Source organism: Oryctolagus cuniculus, chromosome 12, assembly GCF_051225735.1.
Source record: "Oryctolagus cuniculus isolate XC-2025 breed Fujian yellow rabbit chromosome 12, ASM5122573v1, whole genome shotgun sequence".
In the NCBI taxonomy this organism is placed as follows: Eukaryota; Metazoa; Chordata; class Mammalia; order Lagomorpha; family Leporidae; genus Oryctolagus; species Oryctolagus cuniculus.
In genome coordinates this window covers 111501215-111515367 of record NC_142878.1, presented here as the reverse complement: position 1 = coordinate 111515367, position 14153 = coordinate 111501215, and the positions used below count along the sequence as shown (strand labels likewise).

At 57.6% G+C, this 14153-nt stretch overlaps 1 protein-coding gene across 1 annotated transcript in view; it reads left to right on the top strand.

Annotated features, from left to right (window-relative positions):
- Positions 1-14153, top strand: part of THSD4 (thrombospondin type 1 domain containing 4) — a 394254-nt gene that overhangs the window by 93358 nt on the left and 286743 nt on the right. Inside the window, exon 6 of the mRNA XM_070054744.2 lies at positions 3009-3111. Coding sequence (XP_069910845.2) covers positions 3009-3111 — 103 coding nt within the window. The remainder of the gene's footprint in view (positions 1-3008; positions 3112-14153) is intronic.

Genomic DNA, 14153 nt, shown 5'->3' with positions numbered 1-14153 from the left:
AGCCAGAGAATGGGGTGTCCTGCCCGAGGTCTTGTGACCAGCTGGCACGGCAGGAGTGTTCGCGTGTAAGAGCACCAGGCATTAGCCAGCCACGGAAGCACAGGACGATGAGCTGCGAGCAGGCAGGCCTCTGCTCCAGGAAGATGTCTGTACCGACGAGTTGTCACTTTATTATGGAGATGCTGCGTATTGCACAAAAAATAGACAACACAGATTCCTAAAAAATTGTGGAGAGAAGGTTTCTACAACTCTGCCTTTCATGCTTCTGAGTCTCTGTCTACACGAGGCATGCATGCACATGCACGCACACACATGTACAAAGTACACACGAACACAAACGTACGCACATATGTGCACACACGTGTGCATTGTATACTTTGCCCAGGGAGAGAAGGGGTTAAGCACACTGGCTCCGTCTTTGTGGTCTGCAGCTTCCAGCTCTGGCAGCTGCACAGGTTCACCAAGGGCGGCTTCTGGCCAGAGGCCTCACGTAGGGCTGGTGATGGGAGGCCTGGGAGGCTCAGCTGTCAGGAAAACCTGCAGCTCAGAGCTGAGCCGTCAGCATCTCAGAGTCCCCTGGGCAAGCCCTGCCGTCTGTCCAGGCCTCAGTTTCTCCATCTGTAAACGGAGGGGCTGGGTTTGCTCTCTGCTGCTGCAGCTCTCGGTAGCTGCGGGTTGAATAGTCTGGAGTGAGACTGAAGATTGGGCATGGCCCCTGATTGTCCCTGCACAGCCTGGTGAAGGCTGGCAGCTGTGCAGTCCCCAGGAGAGAGTTCAAGCATGTGTCCCTGGGCCCTCACCCCAGCCGCCTCCTGGGCTGAGGCCCGAGAATTTATTTGGGAGGCAGAAAAACACACACACACACACATACCCCTTCCATCAGCTAGTTCACTCCTCAAATGCCCAAAATAGCCAGGGCTAGGCCAGGCAAAGCCAAGAGCCAGGAACCCAACCCAGGTCTCCCATGCGGGTGGCAGGGGCACAAATACTTGAGCCATCACCTGGCGCCTCTCAGAGCTGCACTAACAGGAAGCTGGAGTCAGCAGCCAAAGCTGGGACTGATGTGAGACGCAGGCGTCTCTGCTGCTAGCTCACCAACCGTGCCCCACCCCCAGAACCTGTGTCTTTGACCACCCCGTTCTCAAAGCCAGGTTTGGGCCCGGCTGCAGGGCTGGCAGCTTCTCCACAGTGCTCCACTGGCCACACCCTAATTGGATTTAGCCCTGGCAGGAGGGTGTGGACAGCACTCCCCAACCCCATGCAGGAGACAGCTGGTGTGGCTGGGAGCCTGTGGGGGCCCAGCCCCAGGACACCCAGCAGCCCGGCTTCTGGAGCCCTGGGAGATGGCTCCCTGCTGTCGCCATCCCGCAGGCAGCAGAGCTGGGGCCGCCTGCCTGTCTGCCCCGGCGCTTTCTCCCTGCTGGCTTCTGTCACGTTCTGCCTCACACGGCGGCTTCTTGCTCCATGTGGTTTGGCTCAAGCATGCGAGGGCTCCGACCACCCTGGGCTTGTCCTGGGGACACGAGAGGCCTCTCCCTCCCCTGCGCCGTGTCCTTCCTCCTCTGTTCCTCTGATGCATCCGGGAGATTGCCGCAGGAATCCCCGAGGACTTGGCGCTGTCATAGCAGTGTGCTCTGGAGGCTTTTTTTTTTTTTTTACACTCGGAGCTTTTTTAATGCGTAAGGAGCTGGGTTCCCTTTCCCACGCCAGCACGACGCAGCTGGAAAAGCTACAACATCAGGGCTGGTGTTGTGGTGCAGCGGGTGAAGCTGCCTCCCGCAACGCTGGCATCCCACATGGGCACCAGTTCCTATGCCGGCTGCCCAACTTCTGATCCAGCTCCCTGCTAATCCACCTGGGAAAGCAGCAGAAGAGGGCCCAAGTCCACGGGCCCCTGCCATGCACCTGGGAGACCTGGATGAAGCTCCTGGCTTCAGCTTAACCGAGCCCTGGCCGTTGCAGCCATCTGGGGAGTGAACCAGTAGCTGGAAGATTCTGTCTCTCCCTAACTCTGCCTTTCATATGAAATAAATAAATATGTTTTTTAAAAATAAAAGTTGTGTCATGCTGTATCCACAATGTGGACTAGAGATTCTGATCCTAATCCTTTATATATATATATATATATATATATATATATATATATATATATATATACATAGACAGGCAGAGTGGACAGTGAGAGAGAGAGACAGAGAGAAAGGTCTTCCTTTGCCGTTGGTTCACCCTCCAATGGCCGCCGCGGCTGGCACGCTGTGGCCGGCGCACCTCGCTGATCTGATGGCAGGAGCCAGGTGCTTCTCCTGGTCTCCCATGGGGTGCAGGGCCCAAGCACCTGGGCCATCCTCCACTGCACTCCTGGGCCATAGCAGAGAGCTGGCCTGGAAGAGGGGCAACGGGGACAGAATCCGGTGCCCCGACCGGGACTAGAACCTGGTGTGCTGGCGCTGCAAGGCGGAGGATTAGCCTACTGAGCTGCAGCGCCGGCCATATATTTTTATACTGATGTTTGCCCACATTATTCTATGTAACGCTTGCAAGAATGAAACCAGAGGGGGGAACCCTGCATGTTCTCTGCATCGTCTCACAATCAGCATCCCCTGCAGACTCGATCCCCAGAGCATCACCCCATCTCACTGAACCGCGACCCTCGGGGGCCCAGGGTGCGCGTTTCTAGAAGGATCTCCGGGGAGATTCTTTGTACACTGAAGGGCGTGCCCCTGCTGCAGAGGCTGCGTGGAGTGAGGAGTCAGATGCCATGGGAGGAACAGGCGGGGCAGCTGGAGGGGGCGCAGCCCAGTGTGTCGGGCCAGTGGCCTTTGGATGTTCTCTGTGGACAGTGAGCCCGGGAGCTCGTGCAGTGCTGTGCCCGGGGGCCTGCATTTAAAATCGCTGATCACAAGGCTTCAGGAACCTGGCTTGGGTGCGGGAGGGCTCCTGCCTTCCCCAGCCAGTGCCCGGAGAAGCATGGGCACTAACTCGTGTCTCCTATCTGCTCCGCCCGCCAGGTGTGTCCAGAAAGCAGCAGGAGCATCCGGGAGGTGCAGTGCGCGTCCTACAACAACAAGCCGTTCATGGGCCGGTTTTACGAGTGGGAGCCGTTCGCAGAAGGTAAGGACCCACCTGGCCCTGCCTAGGAACTGTTCAAGGCCGGTCTCCCACCTGCTGGCGGCAGGGCTGTGGTCGCCGGTGCAGTGTGCACAAGGGACAAAATCCGATCCTGAGGCAGGGGGAGCTTGCAGGGGTCATCACGAGAGGCCGCCTAGCTACCTGGACAGCGGGTGGGTAAGGGGAGGATGGACACAAAGAAGCGACGTGCGGGTGGGCAGTGGGTGGGGCTTCTGGGCAGTGGGCGGGGTGATGGGCGGGGCTCCAGGAAGCAGTGGAGCCAGGCTGGAGGATGGAGTGCCCTCTCCTTGGCTCAACTGCGACCAGAGCCGTGTGGGGTGCGGACTCAGAGCTGGTGGCATTCACACGTGGGGGCCTCGCGTGCAGCTTCACAGGACAGGAGGCGTGGGTGGACCTTGTCCCCATCGTCCACCACGGTGGAGGATCCAGTGCCGCGCCTGTGCCCCTAAGACCCAGAGGACTGTGTGGTGTTTCACTGAGTCGGGTCTGAGTCCTCTCTCTCCCATCACGGAGGACACAGGCTCACAGGCAGTGCTGGGACAGGCATGGGGGTGGCTCCTGTTGGCTGCAGGGGAGGAGTCTAGTTGCCTTTGAGGGACCAGAGAGGAGCCCGTCCAGCCCTTGGGAGCCCCATGTGGGCAGCCACCGGGCAGCTGTTGCTGGGAGTGACACAGGTGGGCCTGGAGCAATGTGCCGGTGCTGGGTGTGGAGGGAGAGTGGGGAGAGGGCTCGGTCCTCAGCCCCTGACTGCGCCGCAGGTCACTGCTGGGCAGCCACACGAAGGCCCCGGCCCCGGGGAGGGTGGGCGCCTGCGCCGTGAATTGGATGCAGGGTTGGTTCTGTCGAGGCGTTTTTCCCGGGGAATGGGTGGGTGGGTGAGGAGGAGGTAGCCTGCAGTTTCTGCTAGACTGTCAGCTATCTCAGAGTCGTGAGGAGCTGACTTGCTGGCCAGTCGGCACAGCAGAGCCAGCAGGAGCCGTGTGCAGAGGCCTGTGAGCTGACGGGGTGCAGATGGGAGGCCTGGGAGGGTGAGCCAGGAGGGAGGCTCTGGTTGTCCCGCGAGAGCTTGGCTCCGAGTTTTCCATTCTTACAGGCCTTGTGCTGGACCCGGGGGGCCCTACTGGGGCCCTAGAGCAGAAGAGGGGCGTGATGGGAATGCCGAGGGGCGTGATGGGAATGCCGAGGGGGGCAGTCTCGGCGCTGTGCTGGTGCCTGCCACTTTGCTGTTGCTCGTAGGTCGTGGTTTCATCAGCTGCAGGGAGGGGACACGGCCTCTCGGCCCTGCTTCTGTGACTCTCCCACAAGTCTCGGGATTTCAAAACACAATTTTTTTGACTTATTTATTTGGAAGGCAGAGTTTACGGAGAGAAAGGAAGAGACAGAGAAATCCTCTATCTCCTGGTTCAGTCCCCAGTTAATTGGAGCTGGACTGCTCCACAGCCAGGAGCCAGGAGCTTCCTTAGGTCGCCCACGTGGGTACAGGGGTCCAAGGACTTGGGCCATCCTCCACTGCTTTCCCAGGAGTATTAGCAGGGAGCTGGATGCAGAGTGGAGCAGCCGGGACTAGAACCAGTGCCCATATGGGATGCCAGCATTGCAGTTGGTGGCTTTACCCACCACGGCACAGCGCTGGCCCCAGTACACATGTTTGAGAAGGCACCGAGTGACCCAGGGCACCTGCTGCGTCCGCCCACCTTATGTCCTTCCTGGAGCGTCGAACTTGACCCTGAGTGCAACAGGGTCCCAGCTTAGTTGTGTTGGGTTCATCCTGGAATCTTGAAGGCCTGTGTTCATCACAGGGACAGAGACACACAGGTGGGCGCCCAGCCATGAGGGCAGGGGCTGGGGTGATGCACCTGACTCCCAGTAGCCTGAGGAAGATGCAGGAGGGGTCCTCACCTGGAGCCCCCAGAGTGGCAGGACCCTGCTGGCATCTCACACGTCAGCAGCCTCCACAGCCCTGCGAGCAAATTCCTGAGGTTTTCGGCCGCCTGTCCCTGGTGTTTGTCATAGCAGGGGCAGGGCCGGGCTGGGTTGAGCTACGCCTGTGTGCACAGTTCAGGAAGGGTGTTGGCCTGGGCAGGGCAGCTGTTACCTGGGAGAATGGAGACAGCATCCAGGGTGAGCAGCTGCCTCGCAGGTCAGCGCCTCTACAAGGCCCTGGTTCTTGGCCCCCATTACCCAATGGAGTCACTGGAGAACCTTCTAGACAAACTCCTGCCCAGGCCCAACCGTCAGCGATTGAGATTGAGTTGGCATGGGGTGCAGCCTGGGCACTGGGGTTGCCAGGTGATGTGGCAGCAGCCAGACAGAGGACCCCTAACCCCAGGGGGAGGCAGGGTCCCAGGAGCAGTGGTGCCTCTCACCTGAGTCCTGGGTGACGTAGAGACCACGAACTCTTCTGTGATGTCAGAACAGCTGTACCTGTCAGTTGGTCGGAGCCGTGTCCTGCTTTGTTGTGATTTCCGGGGAGAGGAGGAACTGTGCACTGCCGCACAGCCACCCTGTGCCCCACGCGTGCCCCTATGGCCTGGGGAGCTGGCCCTGCACTCCCAGACCCTGTCTGCACCGGGAGGTCCTCCCCGGCTGGCCGCTGCTGTCCAGGGCCTCAGCAGCAGGTCCCTGCAGGTCTGATGCCGGCAGAGAGAACCTCGTGCTTCTGGCCTCACTTGTTGCACACCTTGGTGGCAGGCACGTCTGGTGTGTGAGGGGCTCTGCCCTTCCTGGTCCTCCCCTGCTCCTCGTGTGTGAGGGACTTGAGCTCAGCTTTGGAAAAGTTGCTTTCCATTGGTGGAGTGGTGGTGGTGGTGGTGGGGTTGACACCTGAGTTAAAGAGAGAATGATAATAGTGGAATAGTGGAAGAATAAGCTCCCCCAAACCCATCCATGAATTTCAGTGGATTGTGGTTGGTGCCATAAACCAGCCTTTTCAAAAAATAACGCCACCCAGATGATGGGAAGTGATTGGAGAGTGTTGTTCATTGGTGGATGCATGGATCAGAACTCTGGGTTCTGACGTGACAGAAACCCAAACCACATACATCCACGGAGACAAGAAAGGTGTTTTGTTGGTTGGGTTGTGGGCTGGGACTGGGGGCTCTGATGTGGCTATAGTCCTCTTTCTGTGTCTCTCTGTCTCACGCATGTACAATTCTTTGCCTTCCTGGTTGGGCAGGTGAGTGGTCTTCCCTGGCTGTGAGCTCGTGGCTGTGTTGGGAATGACCACTGACTCCATCTTCTTTGGTGTTGTGGTCCCTGCCCCCACGACTGTACCCTTCTTGGAAGTATTCTCTGCAGACGTGGTGGGGGTGCACTCTGGAGCAGGGTAGGCCCTGACCACTGGGGCACTCAGAGGCCGCGTGAGGACCCTGCTGGGGAGACCACCTGTGAACAGGATGCGCCAGGCAGTGGCTGTAGGGGTTGCCATGGCTGCCTTCAGAAGCTGGCAGGACGCAAGGAAAGCTGTCTCCCTGGGGACCTGGGGCCCGGCCCTACCGGTGCCCGATGTCACACCTCTTTCCTGTCTACACCTCCCAGCTTATGTCACAGTTTTGGCAGCTGTTGGAGACCACAGCGCCTGGTGCTGGACTTGGTTGTGGCAGTCTTGTCTGGGATCACGTTCCCATCTCTGGGTGGAAGTTCGGGGCAGTGGGTGCCTAGGCTAGCTCAGGTCGTGTGAGGACTTGGGGACACACGTCATAGGAAGTGGAGACAGAGCCGTGGGGACCAGGATGGAAATCTGGGTATGCTCCCTGACTACAAGCCCCCAGCATCCTTAATGAGCCAATGAGAACCCTGGGGTTTTACAAAGTAAAGAAAATACATAGTAGAGAAATCAACTGTGCTGTCCATTGTGTCCCTAGACAACTCAGCATACTTTTTTTTAAGGTTTATTTTATTTGTTTGAAAGCCAGAGTTATAGAAAGAAGGACGTCTTCCATCCGCTGGTTCACTCCCCAAATGGCCCCAATAGCCAGGGCCTGGGCCAGACCAAATCCAGGAGCCAGGAGCTTTATCCAGGTCTCCCACATGGGTGCAGGGGCCTCAGGACTTGGGCCATCTGCTGCTACTTTCCCAGGTGCATTAGCAGGGAGCTGGATCAGAAGTGGAGCAGCCTGGACTTGAACTGGCGCCCATACAGGATCCTGGCGCTGCAGGCAGTGACATCACCGAACGCCAGTTTCATCTGTTGTCCCACAGTGGTGGTCCCAGCAGACTTTTGACGCAGCCACTGGTGCAGGTGCTCATCACTGGTCCAGGAGGGCAGAGGGAGCCGCTGGCGGGGAGTGGAGGGCAGAGGGAGCCGCCGGTGGGGAGCAGGCTGGGTTTAAAGCCTTCCCTGTGCTGCTGGGGTTGCTGGGTGTCCTCTTTCCTGCTAAAGAACCCCCAGACCGACCGAGGGGAGGAAGCACAGCGAATGTTCCTGTAGGTGTTGTTGCTGCTGGAGGCTGGAGTGTACATCGTTGGGTCTGGGATGGCTTTATAGGAACACTCTTGTTTCAATGCTGATGTGGGACAAATTAGTTGAGTCTCTCCCCCGGGGCCAGCGTTGTGGCACAGCAGGTGAAGCTGCCCTTTGTGATGCCAGCATCCCATATCGGAGCACTGGTTCGAGTCCTGGCTGCTCTGTTTCTACCCCAGCTCCCTGCGAATGCACCCGTTCATGCCATGTGCAGGGCCGCGGCTCAGCTCGCACCTCCCCTGCAGGAAGGAGCAGGGACCAGTGAGTCGTGCGTGGGTCCTTGGAGCCTCTGCCACAGTTGGTGCCTGCGGGTTCTGCTCAGCCGTCATTGGGGTCACAGGTCACACCTTCCTGTGTGCTGAGGAGGAGGAGAGGTGGAGTGACTGTGCCGGCCCCGTGACTGGCAGGTGCATGCCTCCCAGGCCCAGGTGAGCTCTGTTAGGTCGTCAGAGGCGCTGTCCAGCCTTTGATAGCCGCGTGGATCCAGTTCTGCCCAGTGTCAGTGCTGATGCCGGGTGCTCCGCCATCCAGCACTCTGCCCCAAAGCAGAATGATAGGATATCCTGGAGTGATAGAATCTTCCAGAATGAAGGAACATACTGGATCATGACTGGCCTGTGTTGTACAGTACAGATGGTCCCCAACATCCATGGGCCCCACAAGAGGTTGAAGATGCCGATGCTGCAGCTCAGGAAGACGCCCTGGGGCTGCAGACCCCTCTTTAAAGCATCTCACGGTGAGACAGCAGGCAGAGGCTCCGCCGTGAGACAGGCAGGGCAGCCCCAGGGCTGGGGAGGGCGCCAGGAGTTCACAGAGGAGGGCGATTGCTGATGTCGGTGAAGGTGGACGTTGCAGTTGCTCAGGTTCCTCTGACTCCACAAGGAGCATCGTGGGCTGAGTGTCTGTGCCCTCCAGTGTTCTCCCGTTGGAGCCCTGCCCCCACACACCATGGGGTTGCTGGGACATAGCGGTGAATGAGGTCATTGCACGGACAGAGCCCTGGTCTGCCCACATTCGATGGATGAGGTCATCGGATGGACGGAGCCCTGGTCTGCCCACATTCGATGGATGAGGTCATTACATGGACAGAGCCCTGGTCTGCCCACATTTGATGGATGAGGTCATCGGATGGATGGAGCCCTGGTCTGCCCACATTCGATGGATGAGGTCATCGCATGGACGGAGCCCTGGTCTGGTCACATTCGATGGATGAGGTCATTGCACGACAGAGCCCTGGTCTGCCCACATTCAATGGATGAGGTCATTGCATGGACAGAACCTTGGTCTAGTCATATTCAATGGATGAGGTCATTGTGTGGACAGAATCCTAGTCTAGGCACATTCGATGGATGAGGTCATTGCATGGATGGAGCCCTGGTCTGCCCACATTCGATGGATGAGGTCATCGCACGGATGGAGCCCTGGTCTGGTTGCATTCGATGGATGAGGTCATTGCGTGGACAGAGTCCTGGTCTACCCACATTTGATGGATGAGGTCATCGCATGGACGGAGCCCTGGTCTGCCCACATTCGATGGATGAGGTCATCGCACGGATGGAGCCCTGGTCTGGTTGCATTCGATGGATGAGGTCATTGCATGGACAGAGTCCTGGTCTGCCCACATTGGATGGATGAGGTCATCGCATGGATGGAGCCCTGGTCTAGGCGCATTCGATGGATGAGGTCATCGCATGGATGGAGCCCTGGTCTGCCCACATTTGATGGATGAGGTCATCGCATGGACGGAGCCCTGGTCTGCCCACATTCGTGTCCTTGCAAGGAGAGGAGCAGACCCCAGAGCACCCAGTGCTGCATGAGGTTGAGGAGGAGGCCTGGAGGGAGAGAAGGCTCTGGATGACTGTAGGCTGCTTTCCCTTTGAAAAGTTGCCATGGAGAAGGCACTTCTGGGCGTTTGCTGAGTTTCAGGGGAAAGAGATGGGCTTGTGGCGTGCAGCTGGCTGGCCACCGAGAACGCAGCCTGACTCCGTGGAGCAGCGGTGGCAGAGGAAACACACAGGTAGGCCTCCCCCAGGGTCTGCACTGCAGCTCCTCGCCAGGTGTGTCAGAAGGCTCTTCCCCAAGCATTGTCACTCAAAAAGACGGACTGAAAATTGTCAATGGCCCCTTTGTTCACGACAGCTGCAGACTGGAAGCAGCCCAAGTGCCCATCAGCGGGAGGTTAAGTCGGCAGCGTGTGCTGCATTCAGACAGCGGAGCAGAGTGAAAGGCGAGCGCCTGGTTGTGTGTGAAGGAGCCCAGATGAATCGCGGAAGCATCCTGCCAGGCAACATGGGCCACATAGAAGGGTACAGACTGTTGGGTTCCACTTAGGTGCTGCTGTGGGGCAGGGAAAACGGGCTCCGGGATCGGAGTCAGAGCGGCGCTGCCTATGCCGAAGGGAGGGGTGGCTGGAAAGGGGCATTGTGGACCCTGCTGGAATATGGGGCCTTTGGCTTGACGGAACATTCTGGAATATGGGGCCTTTGGCTTGACGGAACATTCTGGAATATGGGGCCTTTGGCATGATGGAACGTTCTGGAATATGGGGCCTTCTGGAATGACGGAACATTCTGGAATGGTGAGACCTTTGGCATGATAGAATGATCTGAAATGAGAATATCCTGGAATGATGGGGCCTTCTAGAATGATGGAACATTCCAGAATTATGGGACCCTTGGAGTAACAGAATGTTCTGGAATGATGGGACATACGGGATCATGACTGGTGTATGTTGTTGCTCAGTGTATACAGCTGTCAAAAATCCATGGACCAGCGGCCGGCCCAGTGGTGTAGTGGGCTAAGTGTCGGCATCCTGTATGGGTGCTGGTTCGAGTTCCAGCTGCTCCACTTCCAGTCCAGCTCCCTGGTACAGCCTGGGAAAGCAGCAGAGTTCTTGTTCTTGGGCCCCTGCACCCATGTGGGAGATCAGGAAGAAGCTCTTGGCTCCTGGCTTCAGATTGGCCCAGCTCCAGCCATCGTGGCCATTTGGGGAGTGAACCAATGGATGGAAGACCTCTCTCTCTCTCTCTGTCCCTCCTTCCTCCCTCCCCCTCCGCCTCTGCCTCTCTCTGACTCTGCTTCTCTGTAACTCTTCCTTTCAATAAATGATCTTTAGAACAAAACAGAATCCGAGGACCAGCACAGTTATGATCTGAGCATTTTATTGTGCGTAAATTAGACTTTTGGAAACTCGTTATTTGTGCTCTGCCTCTATTCCTGACGGTGAGGCCTGGGGCCAGAGTGACCAGTTTATTGCGTGGTCTCCCTTCAGCGTGGCGTCTGACCACTAGAGGCAGAACGGAGGGAGCAGGGGCTGAGCGGGCGCCGGCCGTGGTGGGAAACACAGACACAGAGGGCAGGAGGGGTCTGGTCCGGGAGCTGCAGGACTTCTGTGCCTCTTGTCCCCTGCTCCCCGTCTTCCTGGGCTCTGGCAGCCCCCTTGCCACGGAGGCTTCGGTGTGTGCACCACCACCGGACACGCCTGCTTCTGCGTGGCTGTCTGGCTGAGGAGCGGGGAGCACGTGGGCGGAGAAGCCCTCGCACCAACACGGGTCTTCTCACCAGGCAGCGCAGGGAGCGGAGCGGGAGGGATGGAGGTCACAGTGGCTCCTGCTGTGGCGTGTGCGACGCCTGCGCCAGCAGTGCCTGTGCTGGCACCAGGGTTGCTGGCATTCTGGGTGATGAGCAGGGAAGCCCCGGGCTGTATTTCCGCATCGGGTAAGGAGATTGGTCTAAATGGGCGTAAGTGTAAGGATTTGCAGCCGAGCATAGAACTCAGGCCTATTGCAGAATAGCAAATAATGCGGCGTGAGGCCCACCCCTGTCATTGCTGTCTCCCCAGAGCTCAGCTTTCTGCGGAGCCCACCTGGCTCTGCCCTGCCGGGCGGCTGTGAAAATGCTCATACAGCCTTGCCCAGTGTGTGACGTTCCTGTTGCAGATCGGACAGCCCACACTGGGTCAGGGCACGGGGCTCGAGGAGGAGGGTACCTAGGCACAGCCCCACGAGCTGAGGGCGTCAGCGGCCACAGAAGTGACCCACCCACGTATCAAGCCAGGACGGATTCATTGCCTTTCTCACATGGAAACACACCACCCCAGGAAACACTGGGCCTCTGTCAGAATCGTGGGCAGCTCAGTCCCCCAGCCCTGAGCAGAGGTCCCCGCACTGTCCCCTGGTGAGGACCTGTCCTGTTGCACCTTGCACAGAAGTCCAGAAATTAGCACCTGGCCCGCAGGGGTGGGATCTGCAGAGTCAGGGTTTAAGGCTAGACCATGGTGGTGCCTGAGTGCCATTTGCCTTTGCATATTTCTCAAAGGCCTTCCCCTCCCCACAAGCCCCTCCCCAAGCTGTCTGTCTACACTTCTCAGACCTCACCATGGGGACTTGTCGCAAAGAATTAAAGGGGACGTCTGTTGTGTGCCTGTTGTCCGAGGGCGAGCTGGGGAGAGACTGGGCATCCCTGCTTCTCCTGGGTAGGATTTGCCTCTTCACGTTCATAGGGTGCCACGCAGGTCTGCCCTGGGGTGACTATTTTCTGGCTCCTCTTTGGAGCCACGTGCAACGTGCTGTCATCCTGACTGTTCTCTGTGGCATTCAGCACACAGGCCATGACAGGCTCCTTTGCCTGTGCCAGCCCTGCTGGAGCCTGGCTCTGCTGTGCTGGGCTTGGGAACAAGCAGTGTCTCTGGGGTTGATTGGTGATGTCTTGTTTGGCCATAGGAAGGGCACTGCCTCTGTCGCATCTCTGCTTTATGGAGTTCAGTTGTTCACCATAAAAAAGATTTATTTATTCATTTGAAAGCCAGGAACCAGGAGCTCCGTTTGGGTTTCCCACATGTGTGCAAGGGGCCCAAGCACTTGGGCCATCTTCTACTGCTTTCCCAGCCTGTTAGCAGGGAGCTGGATCAGAAGTGGAGCAGCTGGGACTCATCCGGCATCTGTATGGGATGCTGGCATCGCAGGTGACAGCTTAACCTGCTGGCCATAGCACCTGCCTGTAGGTTTCAGTCTGGAATCATGGCTACACAGGGGCCGTGAATTCTGCTAGTTGTCTGGAACTTGTTATGAACCGGGGTGATTCCTCAACGTTCACAGAGTTTGCCAAGCACTGCTGCCGATGCCTGCGATAAAGCTTCTGACTTCTAAAGGACAGATGTGGGTGGCACGCCATTGTTCCTTGTCCCAACATGTTCCTACCTGAAGTTCAATAAAAATCAAACAACACTGTGTCTTTGATTGTAATTTTCCAAGAGAAGGCTTTGGATGGCTGTGATGGTCAGGAGCAGGCCCTGTTTTCTGGGATACTCCTTTAAGGTCAGGATTCTCTCACGGGAGCAGGCGTTTAGCCTAGTGATTAAGACTGGTTAGGATACCAGCGTCCCACATTAGAGTACCAGGGCTGGATTCCAGCTTTGGCTCCTGACTTCACCTTCCTGCTAACGTGCACCCTGGGACACAGCAGGTTATGACCGTAGTAGGTGGGTCCTTGTCACCCACATGGGAAACCTGGTGGGAATTCCTGGCTTCTGGCTTTGGCCTGACCCAGCCCTGGCCATTGTGGGTATCTAGGGGTGTGAACCAGTGAGTGCGAGCTCTGTCTTGTCTATTTATCTCAATGTCTCTGTTAGTTACATCGTTTTAAAAAAATGCTGTGCTAGGGGCTGGCACTGTGACGTAGTGGGTGAAGCCGCTGCCTGCAACGCCAGCATCCCACATGGGCGCTGGTTCGAGTCCCGGCTGCTCCACTTCTGATCCAGCTCCCTGCTAGTGCACCTGGAAAAGCAGCAGAAGACGGCCCAAGTGTTTGGGTCACTGCACTCAAGTGGGAGACCCAGAAGAAGCTCCTGGCTTCAGTCTGGCCCAGCCCCAGCCATTGTAGCCATTTGGGGAGTGAGCCAGCTAATGGAAGACCTCTCTCTCTCTCTCTCTCTCTCTCTCTCTCTCTGTGTGTGTGTATCTGTCTCTCCCTCTCTTTCTCTGTAACTTTTTCCAATAAATAAGATAAATCTTTAAAAATAAATCAAGTGCTGTTCCATCCAACACACACAGAGGAAAATCAGTTTCCATCACGGGCTGACGTCTCCATCATCGCTGGGCTTTGCCCTGCGTTCGGGTTGCACTTCCAGGCTGCATTGGAGGCTGCGTCCACTGCAGTTAAATGACACAGAGGTGGCAGCCCGTGACTCGTGTGTGAGCTACTCTGCTTCCAAACGCCGCCCGTCCACACGCAGATGGGGGCAGTGCTTGCCGGGTGCTGAGGTCATGCGTGCTGTCACCACACCCGACAGCCGAGACACAGGCTTCACCAGCAGCGAGGTCCTTGCCAAACACTTTGTAACTGAGCACGTCGGAGTGCGTTCTTCCCGACCAGGACTAGCTCTGGGTCATTTCACCCGGAACGAGGAAGCCTGTGCCCTCACACCGTCTCTGTCCCCCGGGAGGTGCCCTCACACCGTCTGTCCCCTGGGAGGCACCCTCACACTGTCTCTGTCTCCCCAGGAGGCACCCTCACACCGTCTGTCCCCTGGGAGGCACCCTCACACTGTCTCTGTCTCCCCAGG